The sequence below is a fragment of the Montipora foliosa genome, chromosome 14, assembly GCF_036669935.1.
Source record: "Montipora foliosa isolate CH-2021 chromosome 14, ASM3666993v2, whole genome shotgun sequence".
Classification (NCBI taxonomy): domain Eukaryota; kingdom Metazoa; phylum Cnidaria; class Anthozoa; order Scleractinia; family Acroporidae; genus Montipora; species Montipora foliosa.
The window spans coordinates 15,221,947-15,247,406 of NC_090882.1; the positions used below are offsets into that span (position 1 = coordinate 15,221,947).

At 39.9% G+C, this 25,460-nt stretch overlaps 1 protein-coding gene and 1 non-coding gene across 2 annotated transcripts; both read right to left on the reverse strand.

The window, feature by feature from the left end:
* Positions 1 to 4,963: 4,963 nt before the first annotated feature.
* LOC137984644 (uncharacterized) lies at positions 4,964 to 25,156 on the reverse strand. Its single transcript, XM_068831864.1, has 8 exons — positions 24,933 to 25,156; positions 20,144 to 20,204; positions 18,406 to 18,477; positions 13,851 to 15,072; positions 12,819 to 12,914; positions 12,595 to 12,675; positions 12,360 to 12,419; positions 4,964 to 11,804 (listed from the first exon to the last, which is right to left on the reverse strand). The coding sequence occupies exons 3-8, from the start codon at positions 18,412 to 18,414 to the stop codon at positions 7,927 to 7,929; spliced, it is 5,346 nt and encodes a 1,781-aa protein (XP_068687965.1). The 5' UTR covers positions 18,415 to 18,477; positions 20,144 to 20,204; positions 24,933 to 25,156; the 3' UTR covers positions 4,964 to 7,926.
* Positions 7,237 to 7,309, reverse strand: Trnas-gga (transfer RNA serine (anticodon GGA)). The gene has a single exon. It is a non-coding gene; the product is annotated as a tRNA-Ser (tRNA).
* Positions 25,157 to 25,460: the final 304 nt, after the last annotated feature.

The following is a 25,460-nucleotide window of genomic DNA, read 5'->3' on the forward strand; positions in this document are numbered from 1 at the left end:
TCATGCGATGGAACCAATTTATCGATTTGTTCAAATTTGAAACTCGCCCCAGTTCCCTTCTCAATTCCGGAATGGCCTATAGGCAAAGCCCGAGAAGTCCAAGAAGCGTTTCCAATCGACAGGGGTGGGGCTTGAAGAGAAGAATTGTAAATAGTATTTATCTGTAACCATATATTTAAAAATTATTCTTTGAAATCGGGGTGAATAGCGGCAAAATATTGGCCAAGCCGCGAAGCGTATTCTTTATATTTCATGAACATAATCTCAGCATAAATGTCTTTTAAATTTAAAAGACACTTTCACAGTAGAAATCTCCGTCTCTGCGGCGCCACAGCGGTTCAAAGTCGGCCAAAATCCTATACATTTACTGTAAATTTAGCCGTGTTTGCCCCCAAGCCAAGATGGCGTCAAAAACCGTCAGGTGGAAGGGCCTATATGGCCCGTCGTGTTTTCTTGTAGCCGAGTAGAACTCTCAGTGTACAAAGTAGAATTACTCCGAATAGAAGAAATCGTTGGTGTGAAGATGGTTTAATTTTTAGCAATAATTATCTGAAAAACGAAGTCAAACACTGGTTGGCGAAAATATGAAGTCTTCCCTCTTTGTGTTCTCTGGTACAGCATCATCTTGTATTCTCAGTATTCCGATTCAGAAATGCTGGCGAAACGCGAGTTTACACCGGCCATTTTCTTTTGTTTGGATTTAATATAACTTTGGATTTCAATAACTCCGATTGGAAGAGACCAACAGGCTAGAGTGAGCACTTAAGCTTACGCAAATTCCAACAGAACCGTTAAAAAATAGTTGGCGGGTTGGAGGACGTTTCTCTTACCATAAAACCGTCTTCCACATTTCACCTGTCACGTAACTATTGCATGTTATCATATGGCCCATACGGCCCCGCGCGCGTTTTGATTGTAAAGCCCCGGCTACACGTTATAACATTGTTAGAAGAACACGTCCCAACATTGCTATAAGAACGTTTCTAACAATGTTGGATACTTTAGTCTGCCATACAGCATTTCAAAACCTAAAGAGGAACTTTCTACAAAAGTGAACAGGCTAGTTTTTTCATCTTTTGTCATAATGACTTTTCTTATCAATTGATCACTAGTATGGAATTTCTCTTTTCTCTTTTTCGTATAATGATGATATCAGTATTTTTATATCTAGATATCTATGTTTATTTAATGTATTATAATTTAAGCGTGTGCACCCATGCGGATGGGTCCGTGTGTGTGCTTGTATGTATGTGTGTAGGGTGACTCCGACCTATTTTAGCAAAGTCAATTTGTATACTGGTTATTTTAGGTTGCCAGTACCCTTCTATTTGTTTGTTTCGTATTCTCATTTGATGTAAATAATTGTAACGTTAATGGTAATAAAGAATTGTTGTTGTTGTTGTTGTTGTTGTTGTTGTTGAAAGGGCGGCTAGTCGCGCTTCAAAATTTGTTGTATGTTGGAGAAAAAGGTTGATCGAAACATTCCTCCAACAAAAAATGTTGAACAAACGTCATCAAACATGCATGCTACACGTTCTAACATTGTTGATCCAACAACAAATGTTATATAACAATGTTTGAACGTGTAGCCGGGGCTTAAAACTATTGGGAAAACCCCCGTATGAGGGCCGTACGCCTCAGTGCGAGCAGAGAAATATTTACTTCCGGATTCCTTCCGTCGTTTCCTTAAGCTCCCTGATAGGTGGTTTTCATGTGACGTCATCGCCGCCAAGTTGGTTGACTCAAACAAAAGATCTGTCGTTAGCTTCTTTTGTTCGTCCACCAGCATTTGTACATTACACCATTGTCACCTCAGTCTCACATTGATTGGTTGAAAACCACCTATTGTTTGGAGCGGACTTTGGTGCTTTCTGCTCTTTGGTGCCTTAGTGCGTTGCGTCCTAGTTTCTTGGGAGCTTCCGCACCTTCGCACGCAACTGAAAAGCGGGAAATCAATACCTCTTACTAACCGAGTTCGAGGTCATTACTGTCAGTTAAGGATCCAGTTTTTTTCGTTGATTTATGCGAGCTATAAATCGACGGGAAAACGAGGATGCGTAACTTACGGTACAGACCGAGAAAATCATGTAATGAACATAAAAAACTTGCTAGAATATGTTGTATAAATATTTCAAATTTAGCGGACCGGACAGCGGGCTGTACTCAAGAATACGGCCCGCTAAATTAGGACAGGAAATCTTAAATTAATACGGGAAATATTTCCAGAGATCGAAGCTGTGGGATGTTGCAGATTTATCATAAATCTCGGACAGTACGCTCGCTATCATTATTAGCGACTTTCAGATTGAAGTAGGAGAACGACTACGACAACGAATACTCAGTTCTGAGCATGCGCATTTCGAAAAAATTCGTTCTTTGAATGAAATGCGAAAAACTCGTACTCGTATTCGTTCTCGTACTTCAATCTGAAGGTCGCGAATAATCATAGCGGGCGTATTGTCTGAGATTGATGAAAAAGCTGCAACAGGAACTCCACATTCGAGTAAAGTCGCAGATTAACAAAGAAATGAGAATGAACTTCTGGGAGATCAACATAAAGATGGTAAGGGAAGATGAAAATTTCTTAACATTTCCTTAAGTCTAGAGTTTTGATTAAGAAATAGAGGACGTTTTCCGTGTTTCCATGGCCTCATCTAAACATGAGGGGGAGTTGGGAGAATTCGAGACAGTTATGCAAACCTGAGATGCTGTCAAGGTTTACACAACGGTCGAGCATTCTCTCAACTCCCCCTTTTTTTACATGAGGCTGTATATGGAAACATGGAAAAAGTCCTTTATTACTTCTATAAAATATTTTTCAAAGTTGATTTCACCTTCACAGACCTTTATCCATAAATGGCCGCCTAATAAAATAGTATTAATGTACTCTGAACAAAAAAGCCAACATTTAACTATATGAGTGTTGTATTCACATACCCTAATTCGTGATCCAGAATACAAGAAATGAATTCTCTAAGAGGTCCAACTTTCGAAACTTTCCCGGGGGAGGATGCCCCCAGACCTCCTCTCCCCCCCCCCCCCCCCCGCCCCCTTTCGCTACAAGCTCAGGCCTTCGGCCCTTGGAAAGCGCACCTTTTGTGCGCGTTGCCCATTCTCCGCCTTCTCTTCAGGTTTTGCCGCCTACAAAAATTTTTATTGAGAACCATGAAGAATCTGAAAAACGAATAAAGCCTTTTCTCTACTTTCTCTAATCCCATAATACATCTTGTTTATCCCCAAAAATTTGGCATAATCATTATTTTGGATTTCTCTTTGGACATTGATCTTTATGTCCCAAGAGAAATCGAAAACAATGATTATGCCAATTTTGGGGGGGGGGGGGGGGGTAAAAGAGGTGTATTATGGGATTTGGAGAAGTAGAGAATTGCCTTTTGGAAATAGTTGCTTACAAGATTTCAAGTAGTTCCACAAGTGTATTTCACATACACCCGAAAACAATATGAAAAACGTGCTAAGAAAGTATTGTTTCAAAATTTCAAATTTAGCAGGCTATACAGCGGGCCGTACTGTATAATATGGCCCGCTAAATTAGCCAATCATAACGCGCATACTAGCTATCTTATATTAGAGATAAGCCGTTGGGTCTTTGAATTTTAACTTTTTAATCTGCATTCATTTCAAATTTCTGCAAACCAGCGCAGCATCAAACTATGCCTGATTGTCAATCTGGTTGCAGTGTAAACCTTAACCAGTCTTCAAATTAGCAAAACCAGTAATATGAACTGTTCCTGAGACTACCCCCAAAAAACCACAGACCACTGCAAAAAATCCTAAGAAAACAAGAAAACACAGCATTCCTCAACGTCTTCTTATGAGTAAACTTCATCTTTAAGTTTAACTAGCTTGGTAGTGATACATTTTTTCAACTATTTGCTTAGTCGTAAAACTAACCCTAACGATTTTAACTAAGGTGGATTTCAAAAGAAGCATTGCTATTGCTATTTATAAAATAATTAGGATAGTGCGCGCACTCTCATTGGTCAATATGTGTGTTTAGATGAGAGTATGAAAACCCAGCTATGACATCACACGAATTTTGATTGGTGATCTATTGTCAGACACACGTTTTGATTGGCTGGTAGGAAATAAAAATACGAGCGTGAATCAAGAAAATCTGTTTCAATCAAGAAGTAATTTTGTTACGGTGGTTGGAACTTATGAATAACCAAAGGAACTTTCGCAAACAGATACCTCTGCTACGTGTTTCGCTCTCTTGTGCTCCAAAGGTCTACATTACGTAACGCAACCTAGGACGTGCGGGAAAAAAATGTTCCTTCAGTCACAGGCAACAACCGTTAGGTTACATTTTGAGTAAAAACAAACCTGAAAAATGCAAGGGCGAGAGCAGGAATATGCGCATCAGCGACACAACTCAATAGCTTCAATTTGGTAGCTGGGATCAATCAAGTGAGGGTTGCCCAATAGGAAATAAGGAACATAAGACACAGTTGTTTTTGATTGACAGACTGCTGGCGCATATGAACTGGCCTTGTTCCTCGCCAGCAGTCTCTCTTGAGGCTTAACCAAAGTAATGTTGTGCCACCATTGTGGTACAACGTCACATATCTGGTTCCCTTGCGTCACATCAACGCCTGGGCTTTGACACGAAGTTGACCAACACACTCTATAAAAGGTGCTGTAACTTTGGTGAGCGTGGATTACTTGCCCTTCGTCCACCAAAGCATACAAGGCTCTGCGAAAATTAGTACTACAAACGACAGCCGCTTGCAGGCTTGAATTCGTTTATGCTATTTTCTAGCACGTTGTTTATCTTCCTTGGTTTCAAGATCTTTGGTCATCTTTGATCGCCATGGAAGTGTTTTACAAGCTCCTTGGGCGTTGCCAGTCATCTTCAACGGCAACTCAACTCAAATTGTAAAGAATGCAGGGGACGGGGTGGTTTCATTCATAGTGCGTCTGACGCTTTGACAGGACGAAAACATCAGCTTTCACGGCAACCAATTTATTGATGCGGTAGTTTTTCCAAATTTGAAAACAAATCACCTCTAGGAGAATAAAGATAATTAGTAATTTGTTGACATCAAGACAAATTAAACTGAAAGGCCAACGTCTCACTTGCGCTTGCTCTGTCGCATGAAAAGGCTTGTGAGTAAACAATCTCGTTCCCAGAGCCCTCGTATCTTCTGGTCAGCACCAAGACACGGAGCTCTGGAATAATCAATTTCCGGAACTCCAAGATTCTAGGAGTTCCAGTTTCACCGAAAAGTGAAATGGGGCGATCATTGGAACCCAATGGTTTGAACAGCAGCGACAAATCTCCATGTTTAGAAGTTTAGTTAGAGTTTTTTGCGCCATATTCGCAAAGTACAAGCTATTTTACAAATCAATCAGCCAATCAACACATTTCTGAAAATTGATTACTCCCGGGCTCCGTGTCTTGGCGTTGACCAAAAGACACGTGGGCTCTGGCGACGAGATTGGTGAGTAAATTCCCTGATTTTGCTCATAACAACTACTAATTCAACCACTTGACTGCATCGAAAGCAATGATTGATGTATCAGATACAAGATTAAACTAATGACGAGGGTATTTGGAGTCAAGGCATAATTATGCAAAATGTTATGCATGCAGAATAACCAAGAGAAATCACCTCACTGATCGGCGCAATTTACAACTTGAAGTCCTTATAAGAGACTGGTTAGTCATTTAATGTTCACAGTCACGGGTTCCACTGTATAAATTACCATAAAAATATCTGACTTTACCAAATTTTCTCTCAAAATCATTCTCCATACAGTACTTTACATTACAGTAAATTCATTTCTTAAGTTCATTCTGCAAACATTACATAACAATACATTACATAAAGGGGGCAAAGACTTTTCGCTCGAAGAAAGCGTCGGCGCTTTCTTCATACCCAGTTGTTTAAGTCAAGCCGACAGTAGCAAAGGGAATGAAGTCCACTATTGAGAAAAAGGGCATTTTCCAGAACAAAATAGAAGAAATTTGATAGGTATTTCCCTCTTCTCTCTTCGAACGATATTATCCGAGAGCGAGACTATTTTCTCGCAAGCGGCGACAATTTGCGATCGCATGGAAGTTCCTAGGCTCGATTTCCGCCGCTCACTCGAGTTCGGGTATCCTCCCCGAGAAGAGACGGCTGCACGCGTGAGCGATAGATTGTGTCTGTGACGTAAATTCAAAATATAATTTATGCGAAGTTAATAGTGGCGGGGAAATAGCATTAGACATCCCAAAAACACTGATTTTAAGAAAACAGAAATTACATAACAATGCTTAAAACGTCTGTGCGAAGTTTCCAGATGATACGAGCATGAGTTTGTGGTTAAATGATCGATGTGAGTTTGAATTCAACCGGCGAATCATCAACGAAATCTTCGGCTGCTTTAGCTCTCAGTCGACCTCATCGACCCCCTCGTTTTGCCAGCAATAAACTCAGCAGTACTTTCAATTGATCTTGAGGAATTTTACTAGCTCTTACATTAGCGAAGTATGAGGAGAAAATTGCAATAGCAATGGATTTGAAAGCCGTATTTTGACCTTGGCGCCATCTGGGAAATCAGTGAAGTTTGCGAACTCAGGCGGTAGAAAACGACACAATTCCCATTGTCCAGCTTCTCGAACACTTTTCGTTGTCGCAATCTTGGATGTTTCCTACCTTAAAGCACTGTAAACCTCGAACAGGCCGGGTCAAAGAATACCTTTGCCGCCAAAACATATAATTTATGCCAGACGGATTTGTGCAGGCGAGTTTCTGATTGGCGGAGATTAACAATTGCTCACCTCACGCGTCCAGCCGAGATTTCGGGAGTGAGCGCCGGCTCATTTCCCGAAACAGCAGCTGGTAATCGAGCCTTGGAAGTTCCGCAATTGCTACAAAAAAAAACAGAGGCACTGACCGACAACTTGATCCTCTTATTGAAATTCTTAGCTGGCAAAAGCTTTCATAAGGCTGTCATGGTTTACAAATGTTTAAATGGACTCGCTCCTAAATATATGCGATCCATGTTTATACAGGGTGACACCGTATACTCCCTGAGAGACGCCGAGGGCAAACTAAATATTCCAAAGCCCCGCATGAACTACTTGCAAAATAGCTTTAGCTATACTGATGAAATGATATATGAAATGAATCATATATGAACTGATATGATATGAAATCAAATGAAGCTATGATCTTCGCAGTTATGAGAGCAATTTTTGCAATTGCGTAAAGAAGCCTGAGAAATTCAGGACTTCAACGGGGTTTGAACCCGTGACCTCGCGATTCCGGTGCGACGCTCTAACCAACTGAGCCATGAAGCCACTGACGTTGGGAGCTGGTCACGGGTTCAAACCCCGTCCTGAATTTTTCAGGCTTCTTTACGCAATTGCAAAAATTGCTCTCATAACTGAGAAGATCATAGATTCACTTGATTTCATATCCGCAGTTCATATATGATTCATTTCATATACCATTTCATCACTGATTCATTCCTCACGGGACCATTAGAACCCACAAATGATCAGCTCTCAACGTCAGTGGCTTCATAGCTCAGTTGGTTAGAGCGTCGTACCGAACTCGCGAGGTCACGGGTTCAAAACCCCGTTTAAAGTCCTGAATTTTTTAGGCTTCTTTACGCAATTGCAAAAATTGCTCTCATAACTGCGAAGATCATAGCTTCACTTGATTTAGCTATACTGGTGCGGTGCTTTGGAATAGTCTGCCAGTTGGATTACGGCAAGCAGAAACACTAGAAAGCTTCAAAGCCGGGCTGCGGTAGTCGGGTCATTTCACTACAATTAGTTATAGTTTTTAGATTAGAAATGCACGGCTCTCGTGGAAAGCAGGGTTTTATATTTTATACTTTATATTAGTAAAGAAGTAAAAAGTAGTAATATATAATTAGTTGTAATTTTAAATTTAAAATTTTAATTAATTACTATAGGTATGCCTGATGAGACAACCGTGGATAAATAAAGTCTTCTTCTTCTTCTTCTTCCTCTTCCTCCTCCTCCTCCTCCTCTTCTTCTTCTTCGTCTTCTTCCTCCACACCATCAAAGCTGATAGTTACTTCTATGAGCGAAAGTGATGGAAACATTACCACAAATTCGCTGAAGTCGTATCCACAGCTGCCATTTGCAATTTCTGGATCGTTAACTTTCAATCTCAGTGTCTCAAGTGATTCACTTCTCATCGCTTCCTCCAAAAGACCATCTAAAATGTTTTCCCCTCCGTTGCCACATAAGTTGAGTGTCAAATTAAACATAGTTAAAGACTTAAATTGAGACAAAAATCCTTCGAAGATACTATCATCACATATATCGCCGTAGTTATTAATTGTCAGAGAGAAATCATTTAGTGACTCGTTTTCCAAGCCACAGCATTCCCAGTGAAGATTCAATTCGCCGAAGTTGTTAATTGTCAAAGTGAGATTCTTCAGTGATTTCTTGCGTGCAAACTCTCTGCCTAGACTGACTTTCCTGACACGTAAGTAGTTGTTAACTGTTAGAAAGAGATTCTCCACTGATGTATTTTGTGCCCAATCAATGCACAGGTTATGTTCCAATACCGGCACATTGCTGTAATTTTCAATTATCAGAGTGAGATTCTTCAGTGATGTGTTGCGTTCCAAACCATTGCCAAGGCTTTCTCTACCGGCCATCCAGCGAGGAACGTTATATATTACAATTACAGTGAGATTCTTCAGTGATGTGTTGAATTCCAAACCATCGACCAGCAGGCGTAACCATGAGCACCCCATCGTGCTGTCTATCTTTAATCTCAAAGTGAGAGTATTCAGTGATGTGTTGCATGCCAAACCATTTCTCAGCAGGGGTGCGCATAAATAGCTCATGTTCTCGTCACTGAATGTCAAACTGAGAGCATTCAGTGTGGTGTTACTTGCCAAGACGTGATCAAGACCATCTTCTGATTCACGACTAAAGTTGGTATACTTGATATTTTCTGGAGGGCGAGAAATCAGTGAGATATTGCTTGCTGCTCCAGCATCCACGCCGTTGCCCAAATCACTGTTCTTGAGAGCTTCCTCTCTTGGGAAAACATCCACTAAATAGCCATTGCACTCTTCAGCGTTGTCAGCGCCGTCGTCGTCGTAATCGTCGTCGTCAACGTCGTCGTCGCCGCCTCTCTTATTGCTGATTGTTGCACTGAGATGTTGTTTTCCGGTATATTTTGCTTCCTTAAAGAGCGCAATGAGAGATTCAAGGTCGTGAATGGAGACAAATTCGTCATCAAGGGATTGCTCTGGAGGAGAAGGAACGCCACGCACATTGTGGGTAACTGCTGGATTCTTGTCTAATTTAAGTTCCTCGAAAAGATTTTTCTCCTCTTTGGTTAACTGTTCCCAAGTGTTGATAGTTAAGGAGGACAGTGTATTTCGTTCGTCAACCCATCTTGCTGTGAAGTTAAGAATGCCATCGGTTAACTTTCCGTGGATGTCCAGTGTCAGGTGAGACACAGGGCTGCACGATAAGCCTTCAAGTAAAGCTTCTGCACCATCACCACCCAATTCACCCCAAACATTTAAAGTGACGTTTTGTTGTGCAAGTAATCCATCTGTTATCTTAAAAGGACAACACTGTGTCACCTGAGCGGCTGTCACTTTGCCGAAGGTATTTGGGTAGAGAGCAAATGAAGCGGATGTTTCCCTTCCTATTCGTGAATGAATATTCCTCCCAACCGCCGGCCAATTATCAGGAACCTCTCCACGAAGAGAAACAATCAACTTAGTAAGGGAATTATTTTCCACGATACCTCGCTCAATTAAATTAGCACCATAAAGACTCAGCTTTCCGTCAACACACAAATCAAGGACCTTGACTGCAATTTGACCTGCAAGGCCTGTTGCTAGGGCCACAGCAAGCGAGTCTTGCATATCTCCGCAGATATGTATAGAAAGAGAGGACAGAGATTTGTTATGTAAGAGATTCTCTAAAGCTTTTATGGCAGTTTCACTCAATGAACCATGAAACTTGAGACCAACAGATGACAGTGGTGTATCCGCACATAATCCAGCATTAAGGGCACTGGCCCAGCCATCGCTCAACTCATTCCACAGAGAAAACGTCAGTTCCTCTAAGGTCTCGCTTGCTTTCAGGTATTCAGCAACACTCTCCCAATCATCGTCTGCTTCAAATCCTTCCTCATCAAAATATCTAGGAAAGATGTAGAGCTTCTTTAATTTTGGAAGAGACTGTAATTGACGGAAATTTCTAGGGAAGACAGCACGAGGCATTTGAATGTGAACTTCAGGCGTCTGAACTTTGGAAAAGCCTGTACATGCCCTTAAAACTCTAACTACGTTCCAATGCCCTTGTGAAACACGCCCTTCATCCAAAAGTAAGGATAACTGTACGGCCCGTGGAAAAGGTATGAATGAGAACAAAGCTTCTGCCATTAGTTCAGGGTTTCCACTTTCACTAAAGCCCTCAACAAAGAAATTCGCTTCAGTTCTTTCGCATTCATACCAGTCCCAGTTACTCTTCAGCTTATCACCAATCTGTGTGAATAGAATACGTGCCTCCTCACGCAGTATTCCACACACAAATAAAAACACTTGCGGAAATTTCTTCACCACCTGATGAAAGAGCACATGTTCAAATACGTTAAACTGGTTGCTTCGTAACTTATGCGCAATGTATGACGCCGCAAGGTATTCTTGGAACGACTTGTGAAGAAAGAAGTATTCATGTTGTGGCTTCAATCTCTTCAAACTTTCTTCTTTGTATACAAGGCCGAGATAACGAACTACCAATTTGTCATCACTTCTTTCAAACTCTTTTAATTCATTTTCCCGAAAACTATGACGATCATTCAACAAACACTTCCAAGCCAACTCTCCCAGAACAAGGATGTCCGCTTCAAATTGCTTTTCCAAATCCCTGTCCTCTTCACAAGCCTTTACACTGTTCTTCTCACAATATCTTTTCAACAGACATTGGACAATGACTTGATAGAGATTAGTACGGGAAGACGGCAGCTTTCCTTCATGATCTTCATAAACAACGCAAAGGAGAAGTAAATTTAGAGGATTGTGTGGTAGGGCATGCAAGATAGTGTTTTCTCTTATTTCGTCAACAAGCCTCTCTCCCTTGGGTGGATCAACACTCTTAAAATATTTCCTAATGTACTCCAACGAATCCTCTTCACTGAATCCTTCAATTTGAAGACAAATATCAAATGCAAATTGTTTCCGGGCTTCAATTCCTTTTTCTTGTCGAGTTGTGGCCAACACATAGCAAAACGGTAAAACTCGTCGGTCGAGAAGTTTGTCCAAGTGATGCTTTGATCTTTCAGGGAGCTCGTCCAATCCATCCAAAATGATAAGAATTCTTTCCTGGCTGTTGATGTCTTCGATAAAGTTTCGTAGTCTTTTCTTGGTCTTTTCCTCCATGTCTACGGGTAGAAGTTGTTCAAAGATGGCTTCCATTATTTCCCCGTCCAAGTCTCTACATTTGAGCAACAAAACAAGTTCGAAGACAGGAAAAGTAGAAGGCATTGATTCATTTGCCCAGTCATAAGCAAGTTTAAGACAGAGGGTGGTTTTGCCGATTCCCGGACTTCCCTCTGCTAGAGCCATGGAATCTTCACCTTTATTACAACAAAAAATGTCACCCATGTCTATTTCTGAGCCTCCAAAGTGACCACCTCCTTTCGGTCTCGAGACAATTTTTAGTCTAGTGTAAACTCTATCCAAATGTAACTTCATGCCTTTGTTCCAAGGAAGCGGACTGAACTCAGCACGTCTTTTGTACACTTCCCTTAGCAATTTCACGACCACAGAGTCAGCAATGGCGGCTGCATGGAAATGACACAAAAATAGGCCACAATTAAAATCTTATCTTGTTGGTGATACCCAGTGAATGAACCGCTGACTGAACAATCCCATCCTCTTGTGGGAGGTTAAATGGAACTTTAAGACCCAGATTTTATTATAAACTGTCACTAAAAATTTGGGCAATATTTAATGCTACAAAAGTATAAAGGAGAAGGGCTTTTTAAAAGCTCATTCATGGATTCTTCCCAAAAACGCAGAGTACAGAACCAACAAACTCAACCCACGTATGACGCCGAGCTAGGAATCGAACCCAGGCCACTTTGGTGGGAGGCGAGTCCTCTCATCACTGCGCCAGCGCTGCCCTACAAACCATGGTCACTTGGGCAATCGTAATGTTATTCTGAAAAGCATTTCCTTTGTGAAAGACAGTGATCTTCGAAACGAGCGTTATTTTATAAAGTCACTGCGGAGTTTAAAATGTGGGGAATTGTAACTATCACTGACTCTCCAGCCTTATTGGATATTGCCATCCTTTAATCCATTCCTCGCTTTGGAAACTAAACATGAAGCCTCACCTTTACGGTTTTCTGTACCATGTCTTGGTTGCATTTCTGCAGTTTGTCTTTCCAATACACCTATTCCGAGAAAAAATAATTGAAATTACACATAAGGTATTTAAATGCATTTTAGATTACTATGCCAAAGATGCCTCAATTGCATTATGGATCTCCCAGTATAACATGACTTAACACACAATGTCTCTTTTCACTTAATAGCCTATCATTCCATCAACTAGACATGAGGCCTTACCTCTGCAGATGCCTGAATCACGTCTTTGTTTCTTTGATGTTGGGGTGACACTTGGATGCAAGGGTCTTTTTCCTCTTTTATCTGAGTAACCCAAAGTTAAAATGTGACGTCAATCAAGCAACTTCCTTTACAAGTCAGAACTTACAAACCAAATGACCAAATTTGACTATATTACACAGGAAGAGAAATTGTACATTAATTAGCAATGAAGAATAGGACTTTACCTGTGGTTTCTAAGTAAGCTTCACACACCATGGCCGTTGGCAAGTGACTTCTTGTCAACAACGATTCCTGCTCACCTGCACTTGCATGATGAGTTGCTACCAGAAAAATAAGAACAGCACCTTAGTCTGTCATGTACTGTAAAAAAACGTCTGCTCAAACAGATGTGTGCAATTAGAATTAATTCTTTCTGAGTTGCCAGGACTAAATTGCTAAATCACCAATGAATGAAGCCAAATTGTTTACACACAACACATACTCCCCTGCTCCACAACAATGCAAATAAAGAGATAATTTTGAAATAGAGAAACAAGGGCCAAATTTCACACTACTGTACAAACAAAAACAGTTTTGCATCACCACTTTCAAGTCAGCAACTCAAAACAAACTCACACATACACGTATAAAATAAAGAATTTTGTGTACTACGATGCTCAAGCACCATTGTAATTTCGGGACATGGGATAATTTGATCATTACAACAATAATTATCGCACTGCAGTTACGTGTCACTTGCTTGTTGTTGCTGCTTGAAGTCTACTACACTGTACACAATTGGCATCCATACTTGTTTTCAAGCTGAAGGAGCTGATGCCTGTCAAGTTTTAAAACCAGTCTCAACACATGGGCCTTATTTGCATGGCAGCTATCTTGGCCACAGACAATAGATTTTGTAACCAGGCCTCAAGTTGAAATGTTTGGTCCAAACGAGTTTTGGTGGCCAAAAACAAAAGTTTTCAATCCCTAAGGAGACATGGCTGCCATGTGATTAAGGCCCATTTACTCCTAGGAGGAAGACGTAACAGATTGGTGTAATACCAGATGACTTTACTAATCAATGGGGGGTGGCAGGTGCAGTTCAGAAGTCAATGGGCTAGCGACCTCTACAAAATTAATGTACATCCAAAAATTACAGTATGTCCCCTTTAATTTTCTTGAAAAAAAAACAAAACAACAGTTTTTCACCCTAGAAACCATTCAACTTCATTTAACCCCTTTCCCAAATGTACCAAGTAACAAGTCATTTCACTTACCATCAAGCATCCTTCTCACAAGTTCACCACACTGTTTCTCCCAACTGTACTCCTCAGCATAATCAATGCAAAGATCCTTCGTCTCTTTTAGTCGAACATCCCTCCTCTTTTTACAGACAATTTTTATTGCCCTAGCCCATTCTTTAGGATCTTCAGAATTTACTACACAACTTGAACCGTGTGGCACATTCTGCAGAGCATCTCCAAAACCAGAATTACCACTAACAAGAATAGGAAGACCTGCAGATAATGCTTCAAGTGCAGCTAAACCAAAACCTTCAGTTCTTGATGGCATTATGCACAGATCTACTTCATAAAACAATCTGATGAGATCCTCTCTGCTTTCCTTAAAGGAGCGAACTGTCAGCTGTCTTCGTGCAACGCCATGCTGACACAATTTCTCAGCTACTTCCTCCTCTCTTCCAAGTGGTGCACCAACAAAGACCAGTTGGTATAATGGTTTTTTTTTTAACTTAGAGAAGGCTTCGGCTGCAATGTCATAACCCTGCAACTCAAAATCTTCATTGTCACCACGCCCAAAAACCAAAACACAAAATGTCCTTCTTTCTTCCGCAGCTTGCTTTACGAGAGAAAATTCAGAAAAAATGCTGGGTGTGACTTCAAATACAGATTGGTCTCTATGGCAGTGACGGAGATAACGTGAGTACTCATCAGCCAACTTGGGACCAATTGCTACAACCTCATCTGCCAACTCACACAACTCTATTTCCGCCTTGTGCTTTTCCTCTGCTCTGGAAATTGCATTTGCATATTTTTTGAACATTCCTAGGTCTTCAGGGGCTGTATGCACAACCTGAACCCACTTACATGTTAGTTGCTTCTGAATGAGTTGCACTTGTCGTCCAAGTATAAGCCCATGTCCAATCACATAATCGATTTTGTGGTTTTCTGGTGCACATGACAGCCATTCAATGGGTTCATATCCTACCAATTTTTTTGCCTGTATGAGCTTAACATGGTATCCCTCAGCAATTTTCACATCTTCTTCACTGCACTGAGGAAGGTACATACTGACTTCCACACTCTGATGTTTTGCCAACTGAATGGCAAGCTCTCTGTTGATGGTCGACAAGCCTCCTTTTGTAGATTGCCATTCACTGCTCAGGAGAGTAACCTTAAGTTTCCTCCTTGCTGCTTGGCCTGACCTGTTTTCATGGCCTTCCTGCGATGCAGAAGATGAGATGCTGGGAAAGGAGGGATCCTTTAATAAACATGAAGTCAAAATCAATAAATTGAATTTTATTACCTTGCTACTGAAAAAGGTAGACTGTTGGTCATAGACAAGCGTAACAGTTGATTTTGCCCAGAGAGATCAACGATATAGCTCTGCTTTTGAAAACCGCGCACCGGTGGCTCAGTTGGTTGAGCACCGGGCTGTCATGCGGGAGGTCATGAGTTCAACTCCGGCCGGACCAACACTCAGGGTCTTTAAATAACTGAGAAGAAAGTGCTGCCTTTGTAATAATTATTACATCTGCAAATGGTTAGACTCCTGTTTCTCTGTTGTGGTGAAAGTGATTGATTAAATGAATAAACCAGTAAGTATGTGGTTATGTGGCTAGAGGCCTGCATGACCCATAATATGATTGCTGACTGTGACTTAAGCCCACTGTACCTCGCACATTCCTTTACAGAGATTCCGCTATTGTTAAGTGCAACCGCACAACATGTGAACTGTCACATGAAGATTCAGTCACTAATAGCCTGGGCGCGGTTGTTCAAAGGCCGATTAACGCTAATCCCAGATTAAAAATTAACCAAGGAGTTCATTTCTCTATTCCCAAATGCAGTTCAATGCTGATATTCGGCAAAAATTACATAAGATGAAGTGAATCTTGAAAAACAAAAATAAGCAAAAGAAATTTTCACCAAAAAGTTGAAAACATGAAACAATAGTTTATGCTAATCCTGGATTAAGTTAATCCGCTTTCGAACAACCGGGCCCTGGTTAGCAGGTGGTTTGATGAATTTTCAAAGCTTCTTTCCACCGGGGTTGACTTTCGAGAGATTGTTTGAAATGTAAATGGGCATGCGAAAACCGTATTCAAAAGAGTATGTGAATGAGGAGGGGGTGAGGAGAAGGAGTGAGAAACCGCCTGCAATCAACTTCACAATATCTTTGATACTCCTGTTCCAGATTGGCTGATAAAGTGTCACAAAAAATCAGCCTGTCAGTCAAAATTTACAGTGCTCCCTTTTACTGAAGTGTACAGACAAAACAGAGCATAAAGAGCCCACAATCCATTTTCTAAAAATCTGGAAACTTCCTTGCGGGTAGCTTGGACAAGGCATTTCTCAACATGCTGAAAGGACATTCTGGTGACTTCCACAAAAGATTGTTGGCTGTATATCATTGTCAACGAATCGCACACACATGAAACATTAGACAGTTAAACGTTAATGGTAAGTTGAATTTTCAGTTCGATCTTGTAATTTTTCCCAAGCGAATTAATTGTATTACCACCATTGTTTACACAAGGCGTGCTATGATTGGTTGGTAGTTTACATCAAAGCCGTTTTCGTCACACATGATTGGAAATGATATGGGAGGTTTCAAAAATGTTGTGGAGTTGATTGCAGTCGGTTTCTCACTCCTTCTCCTCGCCCCCTCTCCCTTCGCCTGCCCTTTTAACTTCAGTTTTAGCGTAGCCATTCAAACGTCATTAAACAGTATGGCAAATGCTAAAATCTGGAACACCAACTAAGGAACACTCCGGACCGATGGAGCACTGATGAACGATACAGAGGCAGAGGGCAAATACCGTCCTTGAAAGGCGGAGATGGGGTGGGGGTAAACTTTATTTGAAAGGAAATTGTTTTACACGTCAAAGCATTCGAATGGGAATATATTCTAAATAGCACTACAGGAGTTGACGGACAAAAACCGTGGTTAGGACATTAGGATAAGGGATTCAGAAGAGCATCATAGAGGCTAAGGATAAAAGAAGAGCACAGAAGAGCCGGAAGTCTGTGATTTGCAGACATTCTCCTTTGGTTGTGGCCAGAGTCCATGTCCTTGGCGTTGACCGAAAGAAAAGCTGACTCTAAGGAAGAGAATGAATGACAACGTGTCCCAATAGGCCCCTTTTAAAAATACCGTAATACTCTTTGTTTGGCCCATAAAATTTTGCATAGGCATCACTTTTATTTTTCTCTTAGGATCATTTTAAGTCCCAAGAGAAACTGAAGACAATGCTTATGCAAAATTTTGGAGGCTAAATAAAGAGATTATTGTATTTTTGAAAGTGGCCTATGTCCGACAACACCCTTGTTTGGTCTCTGTGACCCCTGCGGACTGTGATGCCTTTTTAAAATCCCTTGTCCAAATGACCCAACCACACCCTTCTCCCATGATGCCCTCTAGTAGAAGTCCTTAACACATGCATTCATCAGCTTCAAAAGAATCATTTATTTCTTCATTTCTACACCGAACATGCGAATTTATTGTTGGCTTGAGCATGCACAGCAAAGTAGACGTTTTACGCACACTTTCAAGTTATTAGAAGATTTCTTCAAAATTGAGAAAAACAGCTTTTATTCATTAAGTGAAGAATAGAGCACCACCTAGCTATTAATTTCTGCATGGCTGAAAAAACTAAAAAGGTTTGTTGCCATTAAAACAAAAGAAGATTTTATTTGGCCGCCATCATGAAAAAAGGTTTATTGAACGAGGCAGTCTCTTCAGTACGAAGGTCACCATGGAAACCAAGCAAGAGCCAACCTCCTTACATATGTTGATACAATGTTCACTGAAAACCAGAGTGTGGAATGAACACAATGTCGGAGGGACGGAGGGAAGCAACAAAGAATGCAATCGAGCAAATTACAAAGCCAGTAATGCAAACTTCCCTGGGGCGAGTATCATTGGTGAAACACTAGTCTGGCAATGACTTGGTCTTAAATATGCCTAAATTAAATTAAGCAAAACTTAACACTTTTGTGCATAGGTGTGTAGTTATGGGAATTTTAGATGGCACCATGCCCCTAGGGATGAGCTAAAGATTAAAGTTGATCCTTGATTTTTAACTTCTATCAGAGTTAGTGAGACGATGATGGTGATGGGACAAGATGACATGGGACAATTTTTACTTCTAAATGGTGAGGATCTACAATGTAGATAACGTCCATACACAAGTATGATATCTTGGTAGCAGTTACTGTAGCAGCAGTAGTAGTACAGGCAGGAGTAGGAGTAGTAAGTAGCAGTAATGGGAGTGGAACTACAAAATGTAATTTTTCAGTGGTGAAAGTGGCATATTTTGTAAAGGATAAGCACAGACTGGGAAAGTGATTCGTGTTCATAAAAATGCATGGGTGGCTGGCCTTATATAAGCAGAGCAAGTACTCCAAGTAAGCTATGGAGGTTAACTAAGCAAGCTGCACTCACCGACATCATGCTTGCCTTCACTTTTAATGAGCACAAGTGATAAATACCCGACTGTTTAAATGTGGGTCGCAGAGCAGCACTGAAGCCAATAAGTAGATGTATCAATCTTCCTAATAAAATTGGCAAGAAACTTGCCACAGTAATTACCTTTGACATTATTGAAATCTTGGGAAGCTTTTACAAACAACCTTCAGAATAACCTTCCCACCATTCCATAATCTGTGGATAAGAATAATGAAGCTACACTGTAATTTACTTACATTATTTTGTTCATGTCACTTCACATACATGTAAGTTCAATTTTGTTCTTCAAAGACCATTTAATACTACCATATGCGTCCATCCTTGAAACATGACGAATTTTGCGCGAAGTTTTACTTTTCAAACGTTAATGGTTTGTCCAGTCATGTGTCACTTTTGACCAATGAAATGTTGGCGGTTATGTTTTGAAATTGACCACGTTTTTGACAGCATACCAGCATGTTTTGTTCACATGCTCTTCAAGTTAAATTCAGGTTTTCCGTGAGAGCGGAGATATTTATGAATTTGCCTAGGAATCTAGAAGAGTTATAAACATCTATCTCCCATGAGTTTCCAAAGACATGGAATATGGAATTTGGTATACTTTACCAAGAAGAGATACATGATTCAGCAACTACGATAAAAAAGATACATGAAACTGAAGTGATACTAGAAAGATCGAGGAGCACAGTTAGTAGGAGGAGGCATTCTGTGCACACACGCTCTTCCTTGTCTCAAGGAGCATTTAAAATCTGGATCTCAAGCGACTCCTGGATGGTAATTTACCTCATTCTAAACTTGTTGACTTTGAATTTTTTTGTCTCCATTGCAAAACGAGCAGAGACGTTATTATGGCGGTCGTGCGAAACCCGAACGCTCTCACAAAAAACTGAAAACTTTGATAGCATGTGAATGAAACATGCTGGTACGCTGTCAAAAATGTTGTCAATTTCACAACATAACCGCCAACATTTCACTGGTCAAAAGTGACACATAACCGGACAAACTGTTAACGCTTGAAAAGTAAAACTTCATGCAAAATTCGTCACGCTTCAAGGATGGACGCAAATGGTAGTAATTCAGAAGTCTTTTACTTTTATTCTACTGGATGACAGAAATAAATGAGTTATGTACAGTACATAGCAAGTATAGAAGAATCATTAAAATTTCTTTAGACACAAGAGGGTTTTGTCTACGATCTCTGTAGAAATCCACATTGAATGCAGAAACAATCATGTTGTAAGATACCTAAGAATGAGAAAATCAATAAAAATAATAAAACACATTTGTGTAGGAGTTAATTTTTCTGACCTCACTTCAAATATCATTTAAATGTCATTGTTATATACCTAGACTTTCACTCAACAAAAGGAGCACTGTGATTGGTTGATTCTTAGTCACATGCCCCTAATCAAATTCAAATGTATCATGAACAGGATACAATTCCGCAGTTGCTGCCTGCTCCAGATGTTTTGTTGCGATTATTGAAGGAAAAGTCTAAATATATATATAACAGAGCACTTAACGTCTTGTCCCTCAGGAAACTCGTTAGTTTTGTTTACCTCAAGTCCTGATGACATCAGCACTCTTGGGAAACCAAAACTAACTGTTTCCCTCGGGAACACACATTAAGTGTATATAGATGGAGAAACATGTCTGAGTCACAGCAGGCATTCTGGTTTTCAATCTTATTGCACCTGAAGATTTTGCATAATTGTTTCACCCACATAGTTTTCTCCTCATTAGCATTATCCTTCATGGATGTATTTGAGACTGTATGAACTTTTCACTCAACTGTTGATTTAATCAAAAAAAATTCCCTTTTTCCTTTTCTTTAGAGCTGCAGTATTACAATAAATAGTACCTTGCAAATGGGAGAAAGACTTGAAGGTGGCTTGCCTCCAAATCCAGCCACAGGACCATTTCTGTAACAAAAATTCTTCAGACATTAATTCTTAACTTAAAGGTATAAAACATGAAATGAATACAGAGTGAGTAGACATTAAAGAGGAAATACCTAATATTAGTGATAAAGCAGCTCCTTAACATCCTCAAAAACATAAAAGCCGAAGAAATTGACTGTTTTGAAACGCTTATTTTCCTGAACATTGAAGAAAACACACCATATCGTTTGCAAGATGAAAGTTGGTAAGAAAGATCGTAAGCAGTTTCCGCGCATTTTTTCGCCAATGAGCCCGCAATACATGTGTAAAAAAACCGCTGAAAATTGTCAATGATCGAGGGAATGGATCGCGCTCAAAAGGTTTTACAATTTTGCTCCATTATCTCCAAATTGCAACAAAATTCATGACAAGAAACAAAATAATTTTTTATCGCTTTATTTATTTTACCAAAAGTTGCGGCAAAATCCCAACTGCTAACCCTTTTATTTCAACGGTGAAAGCTGGTCACAAATTGGTGACTCCTCCATGTATTTTAATCGCAAAGGGCAAAAATTCAGTCACAAATGCGATTGTATTGGTTGCAATTTCGATTACGGATTTACCGTAAGCATGTAAATACATTGGACGGGCCTAATTATTAGTTTTATGACTTGTTTAAATTTCCGCATAATCAACGCATGTTTCCGCGTAATATGGCCAAAAATTTCCGCGTAATCTTTAATTTTTTTCCGCATCCTATCAGAAGCCATGTAGAGAGTGATTAGACATTAAAGAGGACATATTTATTTGAGTGGACCTCAATGTTGCTAAATCATTCACACCTAAAGTACCCCAATAAAATCGTCGATGAGTAAAATTGTCTGGCGTTAGACAGAGTAAAATCTTCTAAGTCTCGCTCTCAGTAGGAAATGGGTTCATTTTGCGGTTATTGATCCCCTCCTGTTCCTCTGATGGGTCCACATGCAAAAAAAATGTGAATTAAAAAATATATACTGTATATCCAGCTTCCAAGCTGTCCACATGCAAAAAACAAAATTTAAAATCAGAAAAACAGCTTCAATGCTTTCAATAAGATTTGAAGGCTCCTTTTCCCTAGGGAGGTCCAAGGGCATGCTCAAGAGAAAAGTTTTGAAATTGCAAAGCACACAAACACCATTTCAAATGATTTGACAGAAAATATTTACACCCAAGTTCTTTTTTTAACAATTTCACTTCACTTACAACTAATCAGTTTTATATGTACACAAGAAATACAGCCAATGATACAAAAGTGAGCAACTGCTGGCGCTCCAATGGAAGCCAGGTCTTCTTCAAAGGATTGCGCTTCAAAGAAGCTGTAGGTTTGCATAATTCATTTGGCTATGCTTTTTTCAAAACCACAAAAAACTGAGCATGAAATTCAACAACAGAACTACGCCTGTTTGAGCTGGGAGGTATAAAAACGAGTGCTATTAAGATTTGCAACTGCAACTGAAAACTGAAACTTCATTTTACATGGGAACATGCGCTTAGCTGTTAGTATCAGCTAGTTTACAGGCATGCCCGACAACTAATAGCATCACACTATTGCTGACCAAAATTCTTTTCTTTTCTTTCCTGCTTTCCACATTTCCCATAGGCAAGCAGATTTCTGAATAGCCCACATGTACATGTAGCCCTAACCTATGGCTACCCTACACTGTCATACATGTAGGCTAATTTGTGAATTAAACAAATGGCAAACAAGTAAAAGGCATCAAAACAAGCAAGTTTACATTGAGAGTTCCATAGGAGTGTCCTCTTTTTTTCTCTCTCTATGACAAAATGAAAAAAAATGTATACGAGTATATTGACCCTTGTTCTCAGTGAATCATGGCAAAGTGCATTTCAGAAACAAAATAAACAAGGCATTGAGGACAACTGTACATGCAGCAGAGGGAATTTCTCTTTGTACAACATTTAAACTCCCTTAATTAATGAAAATGTTATATAAACCATTTGGTTCACATTTTCTTGAAACTCCCAATTTTGAATGCAAACTGCAGAAGTTGCTTGAAATAAATGTTCTTTTCTGAAATTGGGAATATCATGCATGCTCATCCAATTGAATTAATGATTACATTTACTAGCTATAGTTATTGTATAATTAACAATAATTATTGTTTTATAACATTTTCAACATTTTATCATGTGCTACTGAAAGCTTACAGACACCCATTTCAATGGCTTCATTACATTCGTTGATGTTACTCAAGTTGTTGCTTGTTCAACGAAACCGGTAGAGTATAAGCTTAATTTCGAAAAAAAAAAGCTCTTTATGGATGCAAAGATACTGAATCAAACCGTTTCGTCAAACAAACTGTATCAGCTAGTTTACAGGCATGCCCAATAGCTGAGAATTGAGCAACAGCATCTCAAAAACAAATTGGTTAAGTCAATGACCTTGACGAGCTTGTGTCTGGTTTGAACTCATGGTGATGTGCAATGTTCAACTACAGGTGTGATTGTTGAAGAGGGCTCCAAAGAAGCTGCTGCCGGTATTCTCTTGTCTGTCCAGGAATTAACAAGTTGTTTTATTAAATATTTATAGCTGGGCCAGGAGGATTAAAATTCTGCTCCAGTTTCAGAGATGAGATGCCTAATTTTTACAGCCTTTTTGTTTGTGAAATAGAGTTCAAATTTATTTCATGAGTTAGAGTTACAATGAAATCTGGTACAATACCGGTATTTACCTCTGAATGTTCGCCCAGACCAGTTTGTAGCTCTCTTCGTTTTTTCAGAATGCCTTTTCTCAATAATTTCATTCATTTCTCTCTCTGTTTACATGTACATGTTGGAAAATGCAAACTATTGAAACTGTCCTCTGAGGTTTCTTCAATTCCACAGAAAACATTGCCAGCTCTCCTCCTTCTTCTTTTTCTGGCATGCCAATAAAATTGACCCTTTTCTCCATGTTTTTTGAACAAATTTAAAATTTTTTGGGGGATGGTCAGGAGCAAGATTTAGCCAAGTAAATTGCTTACATCATCTGCGTGCACCTATAAGATTTTATATTCAAAAGCTCATTCTCACCTATGATTTCCTAGAGGGCAGATGCAGCGATGCTGTCATCATCAAAAACTCTTTTCTTCTGTTTTTTTTTTTTTACTGCTGGATAGTTTAGAAATGGAAAAACGTTCCTTACAACTGGCCGTGCATAGGCCATGTGAATTATGACTGATTATTTTTTTTGCGTGAACCCTTAAGGACTGATGATGTAAATATTTCATGTTCACTATTGAAGATAATATGGGAATGGCCATGGTTCTTTTTTGGTTTCTCGGCTACATTTTGTATCGTCAGGGTGTCTAGAAAACGCAGACCCACAGACCTAGAAAACACAGACTTACATAGAAAACGTAGACCTAGAAAACACAGACCTAGAAAATGCAGACCAAAAAAACTCAGACCTAGAAAATAACACTTTGTTTACAGTCACTACCGGTAAATTCTGACCATTTCAGTTCAGAAATGAATAATATAATGACTTTTTGCCTCTGTGATTTATGTGCATGAGCCTCAAAACCTGTGTTGAAACATATCGCTATCTAGCTAGATTGCTAGAAATGGCTTATTTTGAGTCTGATAAAATAATATCTTAATCGAATGGCATGCACAGAATTCTAACTTTGGACACTGTTACTTTTATTATCTTGGGCAGAGGAGCATAGGATGATAATATCATGATAATCATAGGGAAATCATGGCAATAATGTTGCTGGTCAGAAGTTCCATTTACTCAAAAAATTTACTGCGTTTCCTAGACACCGCCTATCATCTGTGTCAAAACATTTCGATTATCGACGACAGTTACGTTGAGCAAGAGGAAGAGAGAAAAACAAGTTTCTCTTTTGAAAACTGTGGAAAATTGCATTGGTGAAGAGCACCTTGACAACTATTTCAAGTTGATAAGATGCGAAGAAATTCAAGGAAATTAATCTTGAAATCCCATAACATAAAATCATTTGAATCACGTACCAGTACCCTTACAGGGCACAGGTGAACCACCCAATGGTCTTGTCAAAGGGTTTCCATTTTCGCGACCGTTGAAAGTTTAAAAGCACTGAATGATAGATTCGAGTAGACTCAAATGCCTCGAATTCCTTAGATCTGGTTTCTTGCAACGATCATGTTGAAAAAGCTTTATTATGGATTTCAGGATCGCCTAAGTTCTCGGTGAATTTTCAAATTTGGCGAAGGTTTGTTGACATCCCTAATCGACCGGATGATGGTGTTTTTAAGCATCAAGGTGAGAATTTCACTAGTTTGGCGTCAGTTCCAGCTTGAACAAGACGAGGCAACCGGCCGGCGGCTCAGCGTTGCCTGCCTTGTAAATCTAACCGGTGGTGATGCTGCATTTGGGTAGTCCATGGACTAGGGATCAGTGTTTCCCCTCTCTAACCAGCGGTCGAGACAAGATCTCTCAAATTGATGCCTAAAACAGCTCGAAACGACCAAAAAACATTACACAGGTCTCATTGTACACTTTATGCTATATTTCATTGAATTATTTGCTTTCAAACTTTATTGCAGAGCAAATCGCAACCGCCGTAATATTCTTCTTTGTTGCCATGTCTCCTTCTACAGATCCAGCAGAGGGTGGTCTGCCAGCTGGAGATTTTTCTGGCGTCGTAGAAATTTTCTTCATCACGTTAAAAGCTTTTAAGGACGTCAAACCGAAGGAGGCAATCTAAAGTAATTTTAATTTGAGATGTAAAAAATCACCCTTACCTTCTTGCATACTCGTATGTAAAATTCACGCGAAGTCCATAATCATCAAGGCGGAAGTGATCGAGGAGCCGCGAGCGGCAAGGAATACGCTACTCAATCCGAGCCTACATCATTTGATGAGTTTCTTAGTGCGATAGTAACTCAACTTATGGCTTAATTAAAGGACGGCAGATCGAGGCGGTCAGTGTGCGTATTAAAAATCCAGACTGCAAACTAGAGAGCAACTTCTGTTCCTTGGAAGCTATTTGTTGGCTGCTAGGGGCTGCTGGGATTAAAGTAGCTCGTCCCCAGGGACTTTTCGGCTTTGAAGCACCAGTTTGTTGAAAGCCGACAAGACCCTGGGGATGAGGTAGAGTCGATCAATTTACATCTTTTGTAGCTTTTTTCAGAGCATTCGTCGGTTTCGCAGAAAATTAGGTCTTAGAAGAGACCAACATGTTAGAGAGATGACTACGCTTTCACAAACTCCAAAAGAACAGTGAAAAAAAAAATTGGTCAGTTGAAGGAACATTACCTGCTCATTACCCA

Coding starts and splice junctions, on each gene's coding strand:
- LOC137984644 (XM_068831864.1), bottom strand. Junction 12,915..13,850: donor TGTGAGAAGGATGCTTGATG/GTAAGTGAAATG, acceptor TTTTTCTGGTAG/CAACTCATCATGCAAGTGCA. Junction 11,805..12,359: donor TGGTACAGAAAACCGTAAAG/GTGAGGCTTCAT, acceptor ATTTCCATGCAG/CCGCCATTGCTGACTCTGTG.